The sequence below is a fragment of the Sus scrofa genome, chromosome 3 (assembly GCF_000003025.6).
Source record: "Sus scrofa isolate TJ Tabasco breed Duroc chromosome 3, Sscrofa11.1, whole genome shotgun sequence".
NCBI classification, from domain to species: domain Eukaryota; kingdom Metazoa; phylum Chordata; class Mammalia; order Artiodactyla; family Suidae; genus Sus; species Sus scrofa.
In genome coordinates, this window is record NC_010445.4 from 69,051,937 (window position 1) to 69,068,455 (window position 16,519).

General features: G+C 47.7%; 1 protein-coding gene across 8 annotated transcripts in view; it reads right to left on the reverse strand.

Moving 5' to 3' along the window:
* DGUOK (deoxyguanosine kinase) overlaps window positions 2,813-16,519 on the reverse strand; it is a 36,618-nt gene continuing 22,911 nt past the window's right edge. For 4 of the 8 annotated variants that reach the window (XM_021087369.1, XM_003125003.4, XM_021087368.1 and 1 more), the window contains 5 exons: window positions 15,609-15,796; window positions 10,834-10,981; window positions 4,290-4,405; window positions 3,613-3,712; window positions 2,813-3,190 (listed from right to left, as the gene is read on the reverse strand). In XM_021087369.1, the coding sequence (XP_020943028.1) occupies window positions 3,164-3,190; window positions 3,613-3,712; window positions 4,290-4,405; window positions 10,834-10,981; window positions 15,609-15,760 (543 nt within the window). In that variant the 5' untranslated portion in view covers window positions 15,761-15,796 and the 3' untranslated portion in view covers window positions 2,813-3,163. The other 4 variants (XM_003125004.4, XR_001307634.2, XM_021087367.1 and 1 more) reach the window with 4 other exon arrangements.

Here is a 16,519-nt window from a genome sequence, read left to right on the forward strand (position 1 = left end):
TATGAATAAGTCATGTATATAACAAGGACTTGTATCCAATATATACAAAGCACTCGTACAACTCAACGATAAAAAGCAAAATAAACACAATTGAAAAAATGGAAAAGGATATGAATAGACTTTTTTTTTTTTTTTTTTGTCTTTTTGCCTTTTCTTGGGCTGCTCCCATGGCATATGGAGGTTCCCAGGCTAGGGATGTAATCGGAGCTGTGGCCACCGGCCTACGCCAGAGCCACAGCAACACGGGGGTCCGAGCCGCATCTTTGACCTACACTACAGCTCACCGCAATGCCGGATCCCCAACCCACTGAGCAAGGCCAGGGACCAAACCCGCAACCTCATGGTCCCTAGTCGGATTCGTTAACCACTGAGCCATGACGGGAACTCCTAGACATTTTTTTCTAAAGAAGATACACAGGAGTTGCCATCGCGGCTCAGTGGTTAGCAAATCCGACCAGGAACCATGAGGTTGCGGGTTTGGTCCCTGGCCTTGCTCAGTGGGTTGGGGATCCGGCATTGCCGTGAGCTGTGGTGTAGGTCAAAGATGCGGCTCGGACCCCCGTGTTGCTGTGGCTGTGGTGTAGGCCAGTGGCTACAGCTCCGATTGGACCCCTAGCCTGGGAACCTCCACATGCCATGGGAGTGGCCCAAGAAATGGCAAAAAGACAAAAATAAATAAATAAATAAATAAAAATAAAAAAATAAAGAAGATACACAAATGACCAATAGGCACACGGAAAGTTAAGCTCAACATCATTAGCCTTTAGGGGAATGTACATCAAAACCACAATGAGATACAACTTCACAACTACTAGGATGGCTATAATCAAAATGATAGATGGCCACGGTGTAGAGACACTGGAATGACCACACACTGCAGGAGGAAATGTAACATGATGCAGTGACTTTGGACATTCAGTGGTTGCTCAAAAAGTTAAACATGGTTATCTCTTGAGTCAGTAATCCCACTTGTTGGTATATACTCAAGAGAAACTACACCTTATGTCCACACAAAAACTTTTATATGAACTTTCATTGCAGCATTATTTCTAACAGTCCCAAAACGGAATCCACATGTTCATCATGGATGAATGGATAAACAAAAATGTGGTACATTCATAAAACGGAGGTATTTAGCCATAAAAAGGAATGTAGTGTGGAAACATATCACAATTTGGATGAACCTCAAAAACCTTGAAAGTGAAAGCTAGTCAAAAAAGGCCACATATTATGAGATTCTATTTACATAAAATGTCCAGGATAGGCAAATCTAAAGAGAAAGAAGGTAAACTGGTGGTGGCTTAGGGTGGGGGGCAGGTGGGTGGGTGGGTGGGTGTTGTGGGGGTGGGGTGGGGGTACAGCGACTGCTCATTGGTATGGCATTTCTTCTTGGGTGATGAAAACATTCTGGAATGGACTGTGGCGATGGCTGCACAACCCTATGACTATACTAAAAACTACTGACTTTATTTTTTTCTCGGCCATGCCTGCAGCATGCAGAAGTTTCCGGGCCAGGGATCAAACCCATGCCACTGCTGTGACCACAGCAGTGACCATGCCAGATCCTTAACCTGCTGAGCCATGAGGGAACTCCTGAATTGTATACTTTACGTGGACGAATTGTATGCTATATGAATTATATGTCAATAAAGCTGTTATAATTTTAAGTAGGATAAAGAAATGCTGTGCTATTTCAAAACGTCACACGTGTTAGAAAGCAATCTCACACGCACCTTCCCAAGCATCCAGGAAAACACAGGTTCCTGTCCTCAGGGATGCTCTGGGTCCCAAGTTCATCCATTTTCCTGTGGGCCTGCGCAACTGTCAAGGGCTCAGTGTAGGAATTCCGATCCCAGCAAATCATGGACCTGCAGGCTTCCTGCAATGAAGCGCTTCAATTCTATAGTGCCATGTGTTTTTTTCTCTTAACAATAAACTGTCCTTGAAGGTTGAAGTGGAGCACAAACGCAAAGATATTTTTTTAAGTTATTTTCTTTCCAGCAGAGACAGAGTCACTCCATTCAGGTCACCTGAAACTCACTGGGGCCAGGTTCCAGGATGACCAAACCCAGCTGCTGAATTTTTAGGTTCCTGATTTGTTCACTCCCCCTCCCCCCCTTTGCCCTTACCTTTCTTTCATCCAGGTTCTTCGGCTCCAGGACAAAGGTCTAAACCCCCACCCATGCCCCATACCAAGAATGCTGGATGGGAAGAGACAGAGGAAGTTCCTGGAGTTTGGGCTCCATTTCCTGGCTCTGTGGCTCACACTTGAGTGGCCAACCACACTTAAGCCACTTTACTTTTCTTCTTGATGCCTAAGGCAGAGCTTGGTTGGGGTCCTGGAAGCAATTCCTACCCTGGCATGTCAGAGGGAACCAGTGAACACACAGGGCAGTCTGGTCGGTGAAGGACTCAAGAATAAGACAAGCAAAGACTTTTCTTGGAGTTCCCGTGGTGGCTTAGCGGTAACGAACCTGACTAGTATCCATGAGGACTTGCATCCTGGCCTTTTTCAGTGGATTAAGGATTCGGTGTTGCCCTGAGCTGGGGAGTAGGTCGCAGACACTGCTTGGATCCTGCATTGCTGTGGTTGTGGTGCAGGCTGGCAGATACAGCTCTGATTCGATCCCTAGCCTGGGAACCTCCATATGCTGTGGGTCCAGCCCTAAAAAGACCAAAAAACAAAAACAAAAACAAAAAAGCAAAAAAAAAACAAAAAAACAAAAAGACTTTTCTTAAGTGAAAACGGCTAGTCTAGAGGGGAGTTCAGAGCAGGCACCAACAGATACACATAAATAAGTGAACAACTGGATTAGCAAAATCCACAAAAACTTAAGACTTTATTTAAGAAGTCCTTAGATATAAAAGAAGACAAAGGCAGGGTCTAAGGATAATAGAAAGCTAAGCCCTGCATGTCAGAGCCCTCTAGGGGTAAAAGGAGCTAGAGTAGGGGTGGAAAGGCAGGTGACTTGTATCTTTCTGGCTTCACAAAGTCAGAGAGCCCAGATCACAGCTAGAACACATCATACTGGGTACAGATTCTTTTTTGGGCGGGGGGTTGTACCCAAGGCATGCAGAAGTTCCTGGGCCAGGGATTAAACCTGTGCCAGGGCAGTGACAATGCCGAATCCTTAACCGGTAGGCCACCAGGGAACTCCATCGTTTACAGATTCTTTACAAAGGTGTTTACCTGTGAAAAAGAGAAAAGCCAGAAGCTAAATTTCACATTTTCCAGGAATAATGCACATATAGCCAAGCCCACGGATTTTTTTGTAAAGAAGAGAAAATAGGTATGGAGAGGAAATGCGACCTGCTCAGCGTCATGCAGTGTCAAGTGGCAGAGCTGGATAGTATCCAGAAGTCTCACTGCTCTAGTTCTGGAATCCCTCAGAGGATGGAGTCAGCTGGAAAGCACACCTTACAAGCCCAGTATTTAACAATTATTAGCCCCAAATACTTTGGAGAATATTAGTAATTAATACAAGGCCCCACAGGCTTTGGAGCATGAAATGCAATCTGAGGCACAAAGCACAGGACCCACACTGAAGTCTGAAGCGATAAAAGTGCAAGAAAGGAAAGCTACCAGGACGCAGGAGTTAAAGTCTTCCCCACCCTTTTCATGAGCTCTTCTTGTCTGGTTACTTCTTCAGAAAAATCATCATTGACATCCAACACCAGCACTGGAACGTTGAGCAGAGCCTCAGAGTGGAGCCTATGAGAAGAAGCATGGACATTCAGCAAGTGTCACATACTCACCAGTTTTAATAATTCAGAACAGATCTAAGGTCACACGGTTTCTCAATGAAATTTCATGTAAACAGCAGCTTAAAAAGGAATTCAATAATGTCAGCTGGAAAGATGAGGCTGAACTTTCTCTAGTGCTGAAATGGATACCGACACTCAGAGCCCCAAACGTCTTAAACGAGCAGCACAGCGAGCCTGACGGGAGGCAAGGCTGAAGCCAGGAATGTCAGCTAAGGACACTGACAGTTTCTCTCAAATGTTCGAGCCCTTCCCCCTGAACCAACTCTGTCGTCCTCATCAATGGCCATGTTCCACCCAGGAGAATGTCAACAACCAACGAGCTGGAGAAATGGAATCAGTAAGTGACTTGGAACACAGACATTACTTCCGATATTCAGTTTCTGATTTGGATGATGCCTGCCCATCCGCCCACTTCCAGTACATTCTGAACCTGCGCACGGGGCTGCGTGTTGAGCGTCCTGAAACATTAATGCCTGGCCTCGGGGAGGCAGGCCTCTGTCCGTGCTGCGCTCCTGTCCACTTACGGGGTTGTCTTGTGGACAAGCCAGGCTTCGTGCTGATCATGAAGCTGCTCAAGATACGCCAGCTCAATTCCTCTCTCCTCTTCCCTGGCCCTCCGGCGTAGCCTCTTCAAACAAACCTGAAAGACAGCCCCCAAGCTCTGCTGAGCCACCAGTTAGCTCAGCTGTTCCAGGGGAGCCTGGGGTGGGGGGCAGTGGCGCTCAGACCCACTCCCCACGTCCACCCTGGGCACCTCACTGACTTCGCCTTTGCCGCCTTGTGTTCTTATTCAATCCCAGGGGAACGGCACCCATTACTTCAGGACCCTGGGGACCTGGAATTACCCTTCTTTTTCCTTCTCCCAGTCACATCCAGGAAGTCACTGAATTCTCTTCAATCTCTCTCCAGCTGGTTCTTTCTTTGCCCCTCCCTCACCTCTGCCCTGGTCAGGCCCCCACCAGCTTTCCCATGAAGTACGGGGCAGGAGCCTTGTGGCTCTCTGCCCTGGAGACGGGGAAGCGTGTGGCAAGAGCACAGGCCTCAAAATCAGAAGGTCCAGGATTAAGTCCCCAGCTTCACCAGGCAGCAGCGGTGCAGGTGTTGTGGCCTTCCACTTGCTCACTTTCATCAACCCCATGGGTCCCTGGGAGGATCCACAGCAGAGAGAATGTCAAGCTCCCAGCCAAAGGTGTCTTTCGCCCCAGTCTTCCCGCTCAGCCCACCCTCCCACAGCACCGAGTTAGGCAGCGGTCCCTCGGTAACGGCGGGTGGGCTGGTCCCAGGACCCCCTGCAGGTACCAAAATCCAAGGTGGCTCAAGTCCCTTACACATCTAAAGTGACAGCGGGCTGGCTCTCCACATGGGCGGGTCCCACATCGGCAGACGCGGAGGGCTGACTGTAATGGTATCACTCTCCTTGCTTAAAATACTTCTCAGGGTCCTTACTGCCCATAGCCATCGGCCCCAGTGCAAGGAAGTAGGAGCAACACTACAGGTACAAAAGAGTCAGCGATTTGAAACATCTCTTTCCTATCACATCAAACACCTGCTCTGGGGCAGAATGCAAATTCTGCGTAGGTCAAGGGTAAAGACGTAAAAAAGTGAGGCTTGAGATGAGCTCTCGGTCCCCAACTGTTTCCAGAGTGTACACAGTCCCTTATGCTGACAGGCCCAGAGAATGTCCCCTTCTCCTTTATCGGCCACACAAGGCCATTCCCAGAGTGTGGTTGCCCCTTCTAATGCCCCACTGTCAGCTTCCTCAGCTCCTCCCCTGGACTTGCTGCTTCAGCCAGACTGGCCTCCCACCTGCTACAGACCATGCGCCTTCCCCTTGCACGACATCTGCTTAAAGGTCTGCTTGGCCTCAACGGCCTGCCTTCCTCTCTCTGCCTTTCACACTCAGTGTCCTCTGTCCTGGGAAGAACAGGTGGAGTAAAGCACTGACTCAGGACTCTGTTCCTTCAAACACTGACACTTTATTCCCAGATGTGAACTCCATCCCCAAATGCAGTGTACAGCATTCCCAAGGCTGCGGAGTCTTTGTTCTCTTCCCTTCTTGCCCCATCTTTTCCTGTAAGGAAAGGACAGCATATAAACGCGTTTTATTCACGGTCTTGTGTCCAGTGTTTCAAACTGATGGACACAGACGTAACATGCTAATACCTCTAGCACTTACCCTTTTCATCTCTTTCCTCTGAATCGAGAACTGCTCTAAACTTAAATGAGGTCCTCATCCTAGGGATTCCATAATTTAGTTAGATAACAAGTAAAACGAGATATGCAAAACAGCCAATCAAGCGCCAAGCTGTGAGTCTGCATCTCAAGTGCAGTGGGTCAGACAAGGAGGAGCAGGTGGGCCCCTGCAGTCAGAGAGGCGCTTCTTGGAAGAGGCAGGTGCTCCCCCTTTATCTCTGGTCCCAGCTCACCTGTTTTTGGGGGGTTTTTTTGTATGTCTTTTTTTGTTTTTTTGCCTTTTATTGAGCCACTCCTGCGACATATGGAGGTCCCCAGGCTAGGGGTCTAATCAGAGCTGTAGCCACCAGCGTACACCAGAGCCACAGTAACACAGGATGATCTGAGCCACGTCTGTGACCCACACCACAGCTCACAGCAGCCCCGGATCCTTAACCCATTAATCGAGGCCAGGGATCGAACCCGCAACCTCATGGTTCCTAGTCAGATTTGTTAACCACTGCACCATGACGGGAACTCCCCAGCTCACCTGTTCACACCACTCTGCGAGATGGGCACTGCGCTAGGCCCTGGACGAACACAGACCAGCAGTGGCATTTCAGCTCTATCGGATGACAAATGTGCATCTGCACAGGGTGCTCTGAGGGTACAGTGACTGGGGGAGACCCAGGAGGTGGACCAGAGTCCATCTTGAGCACGGGGCCTGGCAGCGCAGGTGGTCAATAAATCCGTGTTGCCTGTATTCACTGACCATTTTCATGTCTGACCTAATCGGTCTGCCTTTTGCTCCTACTTTCATCTTTTTCCTTTTCTACTTTCCTTCGCTCTGAACCTCCTCTTTTTCCCTCCATCCTTCTGCCCCTACATCCTCATCCTCACTGCTAACTGCTTTAGGATGTTTCCCCTTGTTCCCCTGCCCCCATCACAAAGCTTTATACCACTGACTTCCTGCAAGCCAATTCCCTGCCCCACTGATGATGGATGTTAATGGTTTATTAGATACTTTCAGAAATATTTTATGGGAGTTCCCGTCGTGGTGCAGTGGTTAATGAATCCGACTAGGAACCATGAGGTTGCGGGTTCGGTCCCTGCCCTTGCTCAGTGGGTTAACGATCCGGCGTTGCCATGAGCTGTGGTGTAGGTTGCAGACGCGGCTCGGATCCCGCGGGTGGCTACAGCTCCGATTCAATCCCTAGCCTGGGAACCTCCATATGCCGCGGGAGCGGCCCAAGAAATAGCAAAAAGACAAAAAAAAAAAAAAAAAGAAATATTTTATGCACATACACATTCTTACCCCTACCTTTTTTTTTTTTGGTCCCACCCACAGCATGTGTAAGTTCCCGGGCCAGGACTCAAACCTGTGCCACAGTGGTAGACCCAAGCCGCTACAGTGACAAACACCAGATCCTTAACCTGCTGTGCCAGAAAGGAACTCCATCCCCCCCTTTTCTTAAAAAAAAAAAAAAAAAAATACATATAAAAGGTGCCCTACCACACATTTTGTTCTTGTTTTTCTTTACTTAACAGTATATCTTGAAGATTCTTACATACCAGTAGAGTACTTTCTAACTCCCTTTCATGACTTCAGAGTTTTCCAGTGCGGGAGGGAGCATTAATATATTTAACTGGTCCCTAATGATGGCTGCTTGGGTTGTTTACAAGAATTTGCTATTCCAAACAATGCACCCTTGCGCAGGAGCCATTCTGCCCGTGTGGGAGCAAGTTTATGGAGGAGTCAATTCCAAGGAGCTCCATTACTAGGTCAAAGGGAGGTGCACCCGCTGGTATATACGGCCAGACCGCCCCCTTAAGAGGCTGACCAATCCACATTCTTGTCAGCAAGGTAGCCTCAGGATTTCTGAGCACAGCAAAGCTCCCTAATTCTCCCAAGAGAAAAATATTATCAGAATTAATGAAAATGCCTATTTTTTAGAACGTGGCTTTATGTTTTCAATTATACACAAGGGCAGGGCAATTCTTTTCATCAAAGCCATGGTTATTCATTCATCGCCGGCAGGCAAACCTTGATGTTAAAGTCTCTCCTGCTAAAATAGGCTAGCAGTCCCCTTTGCACTATCAATTTGCTTAAAAGAGCCAACTTTTCTTCCCCCCAGAAGTCTAAGTAAACTTTTTTTTTTTTCTTTGTGGTCTTTTTGTCTTTTCTAGGGCCGCTCCCACTGCATATGGAGGTTCCCAGGCTAGGGGTCGAATCGGAGTTGTAGCCGCCGGCCTACACCACAGCTCATGGCCACGCCGGATCCTTAACCCACTGAGCGAGGCCAGGGATCGAACCCACAACCTTATGGTTTCTAGCCAGATTCGTTAACCACTGAGCCATGATGGGACCTGCAGGTAAACTTCTATTTTGAGCATTTGGCATAATTCTTGCTTTACCGATATGGCTGCAACAAGTTCTTTAAAAAAAAAAAAAAAAATCCTGTGCCAACACTGCTTTAGTCTGGTCCCTCTTCACCTCAGTCCTCACGGGGAGGACACACCTGGACATGAAAAGGAAAGACATGCAGCTGGTGACAGCAGGGGAGAGAAGGACCCTTTTATCAATCTGTCCCCTTCGCGTCCTGCCTCCCCCCCGGCCCAGCCCTGGTTTGGACAGTCTGAGGTCAGAGGCAGGCACGGACAGTGACTGCTAGTTGGTCTGGCCACTGTGTTTCCCAAGCCCCACACCTGGGTGCCATCTGCCCCTGGCCTTTCCAGTGTGCTGTGTCCATGCCATGAACACAGCCTGGCTCTTGGAGGCACACTGGCCAGCTGCACTCTCTCTTCCTGACTCCCTGGGGCACAGAGGCGCAGCCATTTCTCTTTTGATTTTTTACTGTTGGCTTGCTTGCTTCTTATGATTTAGGGAAAAGGGGGTGGGAAGGAGCAAAAGGCCCTAACTGAGGCCCACCTCACTCAGGGCTCTGGACTGGCAGTGGAGCACTTGTCTACCTTTCTATATAGAGAAGTTTTCACTTCTGTTCTGCTCTCTCTTGGGTCTCACAGAAGAGGTCAGGGGTGACTTCAGGTAAAGGGCACTGGCACTCCTGAGCTCCTGGCTCGAGTAACATCAAAGCAGCACCAAAATCCCCATCCAATCTCAAAAAGAACAAGCTATTTCTTTCCTACAATTAAGCTGCAATGATCCTTCAACCCTTATTCTATGCCAGCTGAAATACCGCCATCAGTCCCTCCAAACAGCTCCATCAGCCACCATAACAACAACGATCACCACCACCCTTATCATCATCATGGGGATGACTTCCCACAAAGTCATTCCAAGAGCACAAAGAAGCAAGGAAGACTTTCTTGCTTTCCTTGCTGGGTCTGAGTGACCCAGCAGGTTCGGTGAGGAAACTGGAGAAGGCTTGGTCAGTACTCTCAACTCTTCTCCTAATGCTCAGCCCCGCAACTGACGGCGGCTTTCAACTATCCATCCCATAAACTCCTACTGAAAGCCCATCGCCTCTTCAAAATCCAACAACCTTCACTCGTTCAAGTCCATGATGCTCTTACTCAACCTTGGCCCAGGCCCTGAGCCTTCCTGGGGGCCAGGACTTTCCTCTCCCCCTGAGCCCTACACTCAGCTACTTCAAACCATCCTCCTTGGCAGGGGCCTCCTCTCCCCCTGATCACTGGCACCGATCCCCACCCTACAAGTCACCTTCACGCTTGGCCTCTTCTGTTCCTGCTCCCTGGCAATGAAGACTATGCAAGAAGTCATAAATATGTGACCCAGCCAGCTCTAGCGTCGTTCTTTTTGCAGAAGGTTTTCAGCCCTCTGGCTTCACTGTGTTTCAAGTGGCCTTGAGGTCTGCTGTGTCTCACTGCAGACCTGAGGTTCTATTTATTTCCATGGAATCTCTCATTTCCTCCTATGATCTAGCTTCTATCTCACAATTTTCAGAAACTCCTGATACGAAGAGCCCCCACATCTGGTCCCCCACACCCAGGGCCTCCTGCCTGGCTGCCACCTCCCTGAGGTCAGGCCTTTCCATCCGGTCCTCTCCTCCCCGGCTCCTGTGAGCCTTTGCAACGGGGGCTCGCTCTCCCACCCATTTTCTGGCCCTGCTCAGTCTGTTCTCAGGCTGCCTCCTATCCACAAGCTCAGTTCTAACTCTAAACGCATGGCCTCGAGCCTAAAGAGAGCTATCCTTCCTAAGATAATCTGGCACAAGACTACATAGCAGCTGTATATCTTAAAAGCTGAGAACGACACAGCCCTCAAAAAATTCTCCCTGCCTTGGCTCAGAATCCCACTCCACAAGAGCCCCTAGAGATCACTAGTCTGAGACACTGGATTTGACAGACAAGGATCACTCCAGGGGAAACGTTTCCAGGGGCTGCCCATGGTCACTGCCTATCAGCAGAGCCAAGGACCACCACTGTCTCCAGAGACTTCTGCGCTTCTGCCCTAACAACACTACATCATGCGCTGGACTTGGTCCGTGGTCCGAGTTGGAGAGTCGTGGAATGCATCTTGCCTTCAGTGGCACTCTCAAGGTTCAAAAGGAGACTAAATGCTCTTCTTCCTCCTGACATGCTATTCAGGGAAACCATCAAGACCGCCACAGACTCTGATGACCCAGTTAGAGGGAAGGAAATGCTGAGGTAACTGGCTACAGGTTATTGGTCAGAGCGGCTGACCTCAAATCCTGGGCAATTTCTCGATATGGCTGCTACATCAAGGGAGAGCCTTTCTTCGCACAGTTTGGCTTTAGCCCTCTCCTGCGGAAAGCCTGTGCTTACCCACTGCTCTCCGTGCACCAGGTAATACCCACAATCAAATTTCTCTAATTGGAAAATCGGAGGCTCGGAGAACATCGCCTTTTAAGTTTCATATGACCCTAAGGTCTAAGGCTTTAAATTCTGTGTTACCTGGGGAGCAGCCTGGAGGTAGACGAAGCCATGTAATCTGAGCCGGCTGGCAAACTCCTGCAGGAGAAAAGAATGCCCGTCCTGATAGATATGCCACTCCACGTCACTGAGGGAACCATTTTCAAAAAGATTCTTTGCAAAGATATACCTGGTTGGAAATTTAAGTGGGATGAGGGGAGAGAAGGAGAATGGAAAAATGGAATGAAAGGCAAAAGAAAAGTGAAGCAAAAAAAGAAAAAAATCAATAACCGACTTATTCCATGTCTGTCCAAACCACTTGACCTTTCTAGTTCATCAAGCTTTTTTTTAAAAAAAAGAACCGGAGTGTTTCTAGCTCCTCATCAATCTTTAAGAAATCTGAATTCTTCACCTATATCTCTCCTTCCTTGCTCTACACTAAGGTGAGAAGAGCATTTAGACTTCGGAGGCCCAAAGCACAGCTCTCGGGTGGATTACTCCACTGGAAGAAAAGGGGCACTGAAAGCAGGTATCAATGGTGGCCAACAATTGTCCCTACTGGAAACTTGTCAAAACATAAAGCAAATGGTGCATGTCAACTTGAACTTAAGATTTCCTTATTATTATTGTAAGTAAGCCCTGAAACAAACAAACCAAAAAACCCAATCTAGTATAAAGCACCCACCACTTTTAATTTAAGGACTCTAGTCTTCTGAGTCTCCAGGCAGCCTAGCCATCCCTGTGTCCAGTGGAGAAGTAGAGAAGAAACTGTATTTAAGTGGGGTCACCTATGGAGCAGGGAATGCATTTCCTACTAACTGCAGTATTCACCAGGAAAGCAGACTCTCCTCCAAAGCAAGCACATATGCACTCTTGCTTCCTGTGCTGCTGAGCTTCTAATCCAGATACAAGAAATCTAAGAATCCAACTAGTTTTGCCCCTTGTTTACTTCTGTAACTAAAGGAGCATCTGGTAAAGAGAAAATCAGAGCTACCTGGAAACTCTTGCTTCAGGAGGGTCAATTCTGCTTTCAAACCTCAGGCATCTTGATACAAAACACAATTTATATCCTAAACAATGAACTTCAGTTTCTAAGGCAACACTCAGCACCTGGCCACTTCTGAGAAAATGAAATTCAGAATCCTTGTGTACAAATGGCTCAGGCAAGTGCACGTCACAAGGCTGCAAGTGTTGTGAAAAGAGAATGGGCTGCAGAGTCACATTCCTAAGCCCTATCCTGGCCTCAAAATTCAAGAGCTGTGTCGCCATGGGCAAGTCATTTGACTCTCGGCCCACTTCTTCCTCTGCACGAAGAGATAACAGTTGAGCCTAACTCACAGAGCTGCGAGGACTGGGACGGAATACTTACAAGGTGCTCATGAGAGGGACTGGTACGTAGGCTAGGAAGGTACTAATTTGGGAGCTCCAGGGGTCAACCTGTCCATTCTGGACTGGCTGAACTATAGCCTAGCTGAAGGCAACAAAGAGGTGAATTTCCAGTTCCAGTTTCTGAACAATGTTTTCAGCTTCCTCACAGGTAACATGGAAAGCGAAATCTCATGAAGAGAAATTAAGTATGTGTAAATAAGCCCTATACAAGGGCCCTCGTCTCTCTAAGATGAGCATTTCTTCCTCTCTCTAGAGCTGGTGGTGATGGGGAGAGAGGCAGTTAGAAGGCGTCAACGCTGAGGAGGAGGAACCACTGCAGCCTGAACGCAGGGGTTGCAGAGAAGAACCAGCTTAAGGATCGAGGCGTCAGGGTCTCTGCTCTAAAGCCACATGCTGTTGTTTCTTTTAACTTAAACAGAAAAGATTTAGATTTCTCCTTCCCTGTCATCGAGTCTCCCAAACAACCCATGCTCTTCCTTTGGAACACATCTGACACACATGAGCATGTGCATAGTCTCAGAGTGCCCTGTTAGACTAAGGTCACCATGAAGGTGGAGACAGGCTCTGCTCTGCTTACTGCTGCAGCTCCTGGGCCTGGCCTGGTGCCTCAACACAGGCAGCATTCCACAAATTGGTGCTGAGCAAATGAATAAAGGAAGAAAATTTGGGGCCATGATGTGTAATTAGTTATTCTTTCTGTCAAAAATTTGCTCCCCCACGCCCCCTGCCCAAGAAAACACCTAGGATGTTGTAGCTACCTATAGTGCAATCAATTTCCATCTCTTCCTTTATAAGTAAATGTTAAGATCTTACAGCTTCTAAACAAAATACTTCTGGAATTCCTGTTTTGGCTCAGTGGGTTAAGAACCCAACAACAGTGTCCCTGAGGATGTGGGTTCAACCCCTGGCCTTGTTCAGTGGGTTAAGGATCCGGCATTCCAGGGCTGTGGCGTAGGCTGTGGCAGTTGCAGCTTTGATTCAACCCCTAGCCTGGGAACTTCCATATGCCATAGGTGTGGCTCTAAAAGAAAAACAAAACCAAAAATGTTCTGTTTCTTTTTGGGGGGCCATGCCTGTGGCATGCAAAAGTGTCCAGGCCACAGACTGAACCTGAGCCACAGCAATGACAATGCCAGATCCTTAACACACTGAAGCACCAGGGAACTCCAAAATACTTCTATTTCTGAGGGGTCTCTCACACGCCTACCTCACTAAGAGGCTGGAAATCAAAAGACCAATGGTGAGTATGTTTCCAAGCAACCCAGAGAGTTATATGTAATTCATTTTCCTAATCCTAGAGGCATGGCTTGGGAGAAGGGAGAGGAAAATAGGTAGAAGCACATCCAACAGCTGAAAAAGAACCAAAACCCATAACCCAACCATTTATAATTCACATATTTAGCTTTTACAAAGAGCAGGCTCTCTCCTGGGGTCCAGAGAGAAGGAATGCCTAGTCTGTCAGGTTTGTTTTACATATCTTGAATGATTTTGAAGTAATGTTTTTAAAAAAAAAGTCACAATACATCTACGAACATACCCTTATGTTTTCCCTCCAGGAGGGTTTATGGGAATACTAAGAGTAGAACAAGTTTCTATAATTTGGAATTAAATAGATAACCAATCTAGTGTCTTCAGAAGTGAGCAGGCAATAAAAATGCATTTTCCATTTTGACAACTGTAGGGGCTTAAGACAGACCACCATGATGGACCTAGAAATTATCATACCAAGTGAAGTCAGTCAGACAGTGAGACACCAACATCAAATGCTATCACTGACATGTGTAATCCAAAAATAGGACACAATGAACTTCTTTGCAGAACAGATACTGACTCGCAGACTTTGAAAAACTTTTGGTTTCCAAATGAGGCAGGTTGGGGGGATAGGCTGGGGGTTTGGGATGGAAATGCTATATATAAAATCGGGTTGTGATGATGGTTGTACAACTATAGATGTAATAAAATTCATTGAGTAATTAAAAAAAAAAGACAGACCACTATGGTTGAAATCACCATTTCATACTACACAGGACACTCAGAGCCTTCAGATTAAAAAATCCTCAGTGATGTCCAGATCAAGACACCCCTCGCTTCCTCTCCAAATGGCTTGAATGAGAGTCACAGCCTGGTCTTGAGGCAGAACCAGGAACTCCAGAGCCTAGATGGACCAGCGCCTCTGGATCAGATGAGCTGAGTTCCCAAGGCAGCCGCTGGCCTTCACGAAAAGCGACTCTACAGCTCACTCCTTCAGGTGGTCAGGACGGTGCCCTTCCCCTGACTGACTGAGGCACTGCCTTTTACAGACTCTGGCCAACAAAAGTCCTGTCACATAACAAAGGGTCCAAAGAGGATAAATCCAAGACTGAAGCCAATTTTACAAATGTGTTCTTTCTACTCAGATATCTTGTCGTGAAGAATAAAAAAAGGATAAATGTCCTTCTCTTATTATTTTAGGAAAAGAAATTTTAATTGTCTGCTTTTTCCTTCAAGGTGATGACCAGCCACTGATTCATTTGGTTTGCTAGAACATACACTGCTACTTAAGTGTTTGTTCTGTGCCCTTTAGCAGGTAATGGTTGTATTAAGTAGCTACCAGCCTGCTTCTATGCCAGAAAAGATTAAGGAAACATAATCAGGGCCAATGTGAGAAATTAAATGCATTCAGTTTGTGAAAAACACCATTTCCTTTCTTGACATATATGGTAACTCTGTGAAATTATAAGTCTAAACAAATCTGTATTGTGTTGGCTTTAAAAAGAGGACAATTTGGGGAGTTCCCGTGGTGGCTGGGTGGTAACAAACCCGACCAGTGTGCGGAGGATGCAGGGTTTTTTTTGTTGTTGTTGCTGTTGTTGTTGCTATTTCTTGGGCCGCTCCCGCGGCATATGGAGGTTCCCAGGCTAGGGGTCGAATCGGAGCTGCAGCCACCGGCCTACGCCAGAGCCACAGCAACGAGGGATCCGAGCCGCGTCTGCAACCTACACCACAGCTCACGGCAACGCCGGATCATTAACCCACTGAGCAAGGGCAGGGACCGAACCCGCAACCTCATGGTTCCTAGTCGGGTTCGTTAACCACTGCGCCACGACGGGAACTCCCTTTTTTTTTTTTTTTTTTTTTTGGAGGATGCAGGTTTAATCCCTGGCCTCCCTCAGTAGGTTAAGGATCTGGCGTTGCTGGGAGCTGTGGAGTGGGTCACAGATGCAGTGTGGGTGTGGCTGTGGTGTAGGCCAACAGCTGCAGCTCCCACTGGACCCTTAGCCTGGGAACTTCCACATGTACAGCCCTAAAGAGAAAAAAAAAAGGAAGAAGAAGACAATTTGTCCAAGTATAACTTTCAAAGACCAGAGCAGTGCAGGGTCAGAGCCAGAGGAGAACACATGCAGTGCTGGGCGCGCAGCGTGTGAGCGGTGGAGAGCTCGGGGTCTTACCTGTCACTGTACACAGACCTCTCAAAGATCCGTACCGCCTTCTCGGCCTCTAAGAGCTTCTCAGGGAAGGGCTCCAACTGTACTTTCAGGCGGCTCATAAAAGAAAATGTCTGGAATGTGTAGGACCATCGTGTTGGATTCTGGTACATCATATCCAGTAAGTTTCCGAGATTTGGGCTAGTGCAGGCCTAGAGGTCAATTACAAAAGAGGAGAAGTTCCCAGAAGGCATGTTTACGGCACAGTGTTTACCACTCCCCCCCTCCGAAGGTGGAACAATCAACGTGAGAAGAGGCAATTACAAAAGTCCCTTTTCCCTCCAAAGATAGAATCGCATCCCTCAGCTCAGTCAAAACTACATAATCAAGGAGGAGCCATTCCTACTTTATTAGACAAGAACCTGCTAGAGGGAGAGGACACGCCACCTTTAACACACCAGCGAAGAGTGGAGGGAGAGCCACACACAGAATTAGCACAGCCACTGACTGCTGGGTTTGTGCAGCATGTGGGAGGGGTGTGAACAGTCAACAACCACCCAACGCTCCACCTGAAATCAGACATTCCTACTCTAACACTGTGTTGCTCCTCTTTTGAGCTTCCATTTGCGGCACTTTCTTTTTAAACCTTCAGCCCAGGGAGTTCCAGTCGTGGCTTAGCGGAAACGAATCCAACTAGGAACCATGAGGTTGCGGGTTCAATCCCTGGCCTCACTCAGTGGGTTAAGGATCTGGCATTATTGCCATGAGCTGTGGCGTCGGTCGCAGATGTGGCTCGGATCTGGCGTGGCTGTGACTGTGGCGTAGGCCAGCAACCATAGCTCCGATTCGACCCCTGGCCTGGGAACCTCCATATGCTTCGGGTGTGGCCCTAAAGACAAAAATAAAGAAGTAAACACATAAATAAATAAATAACA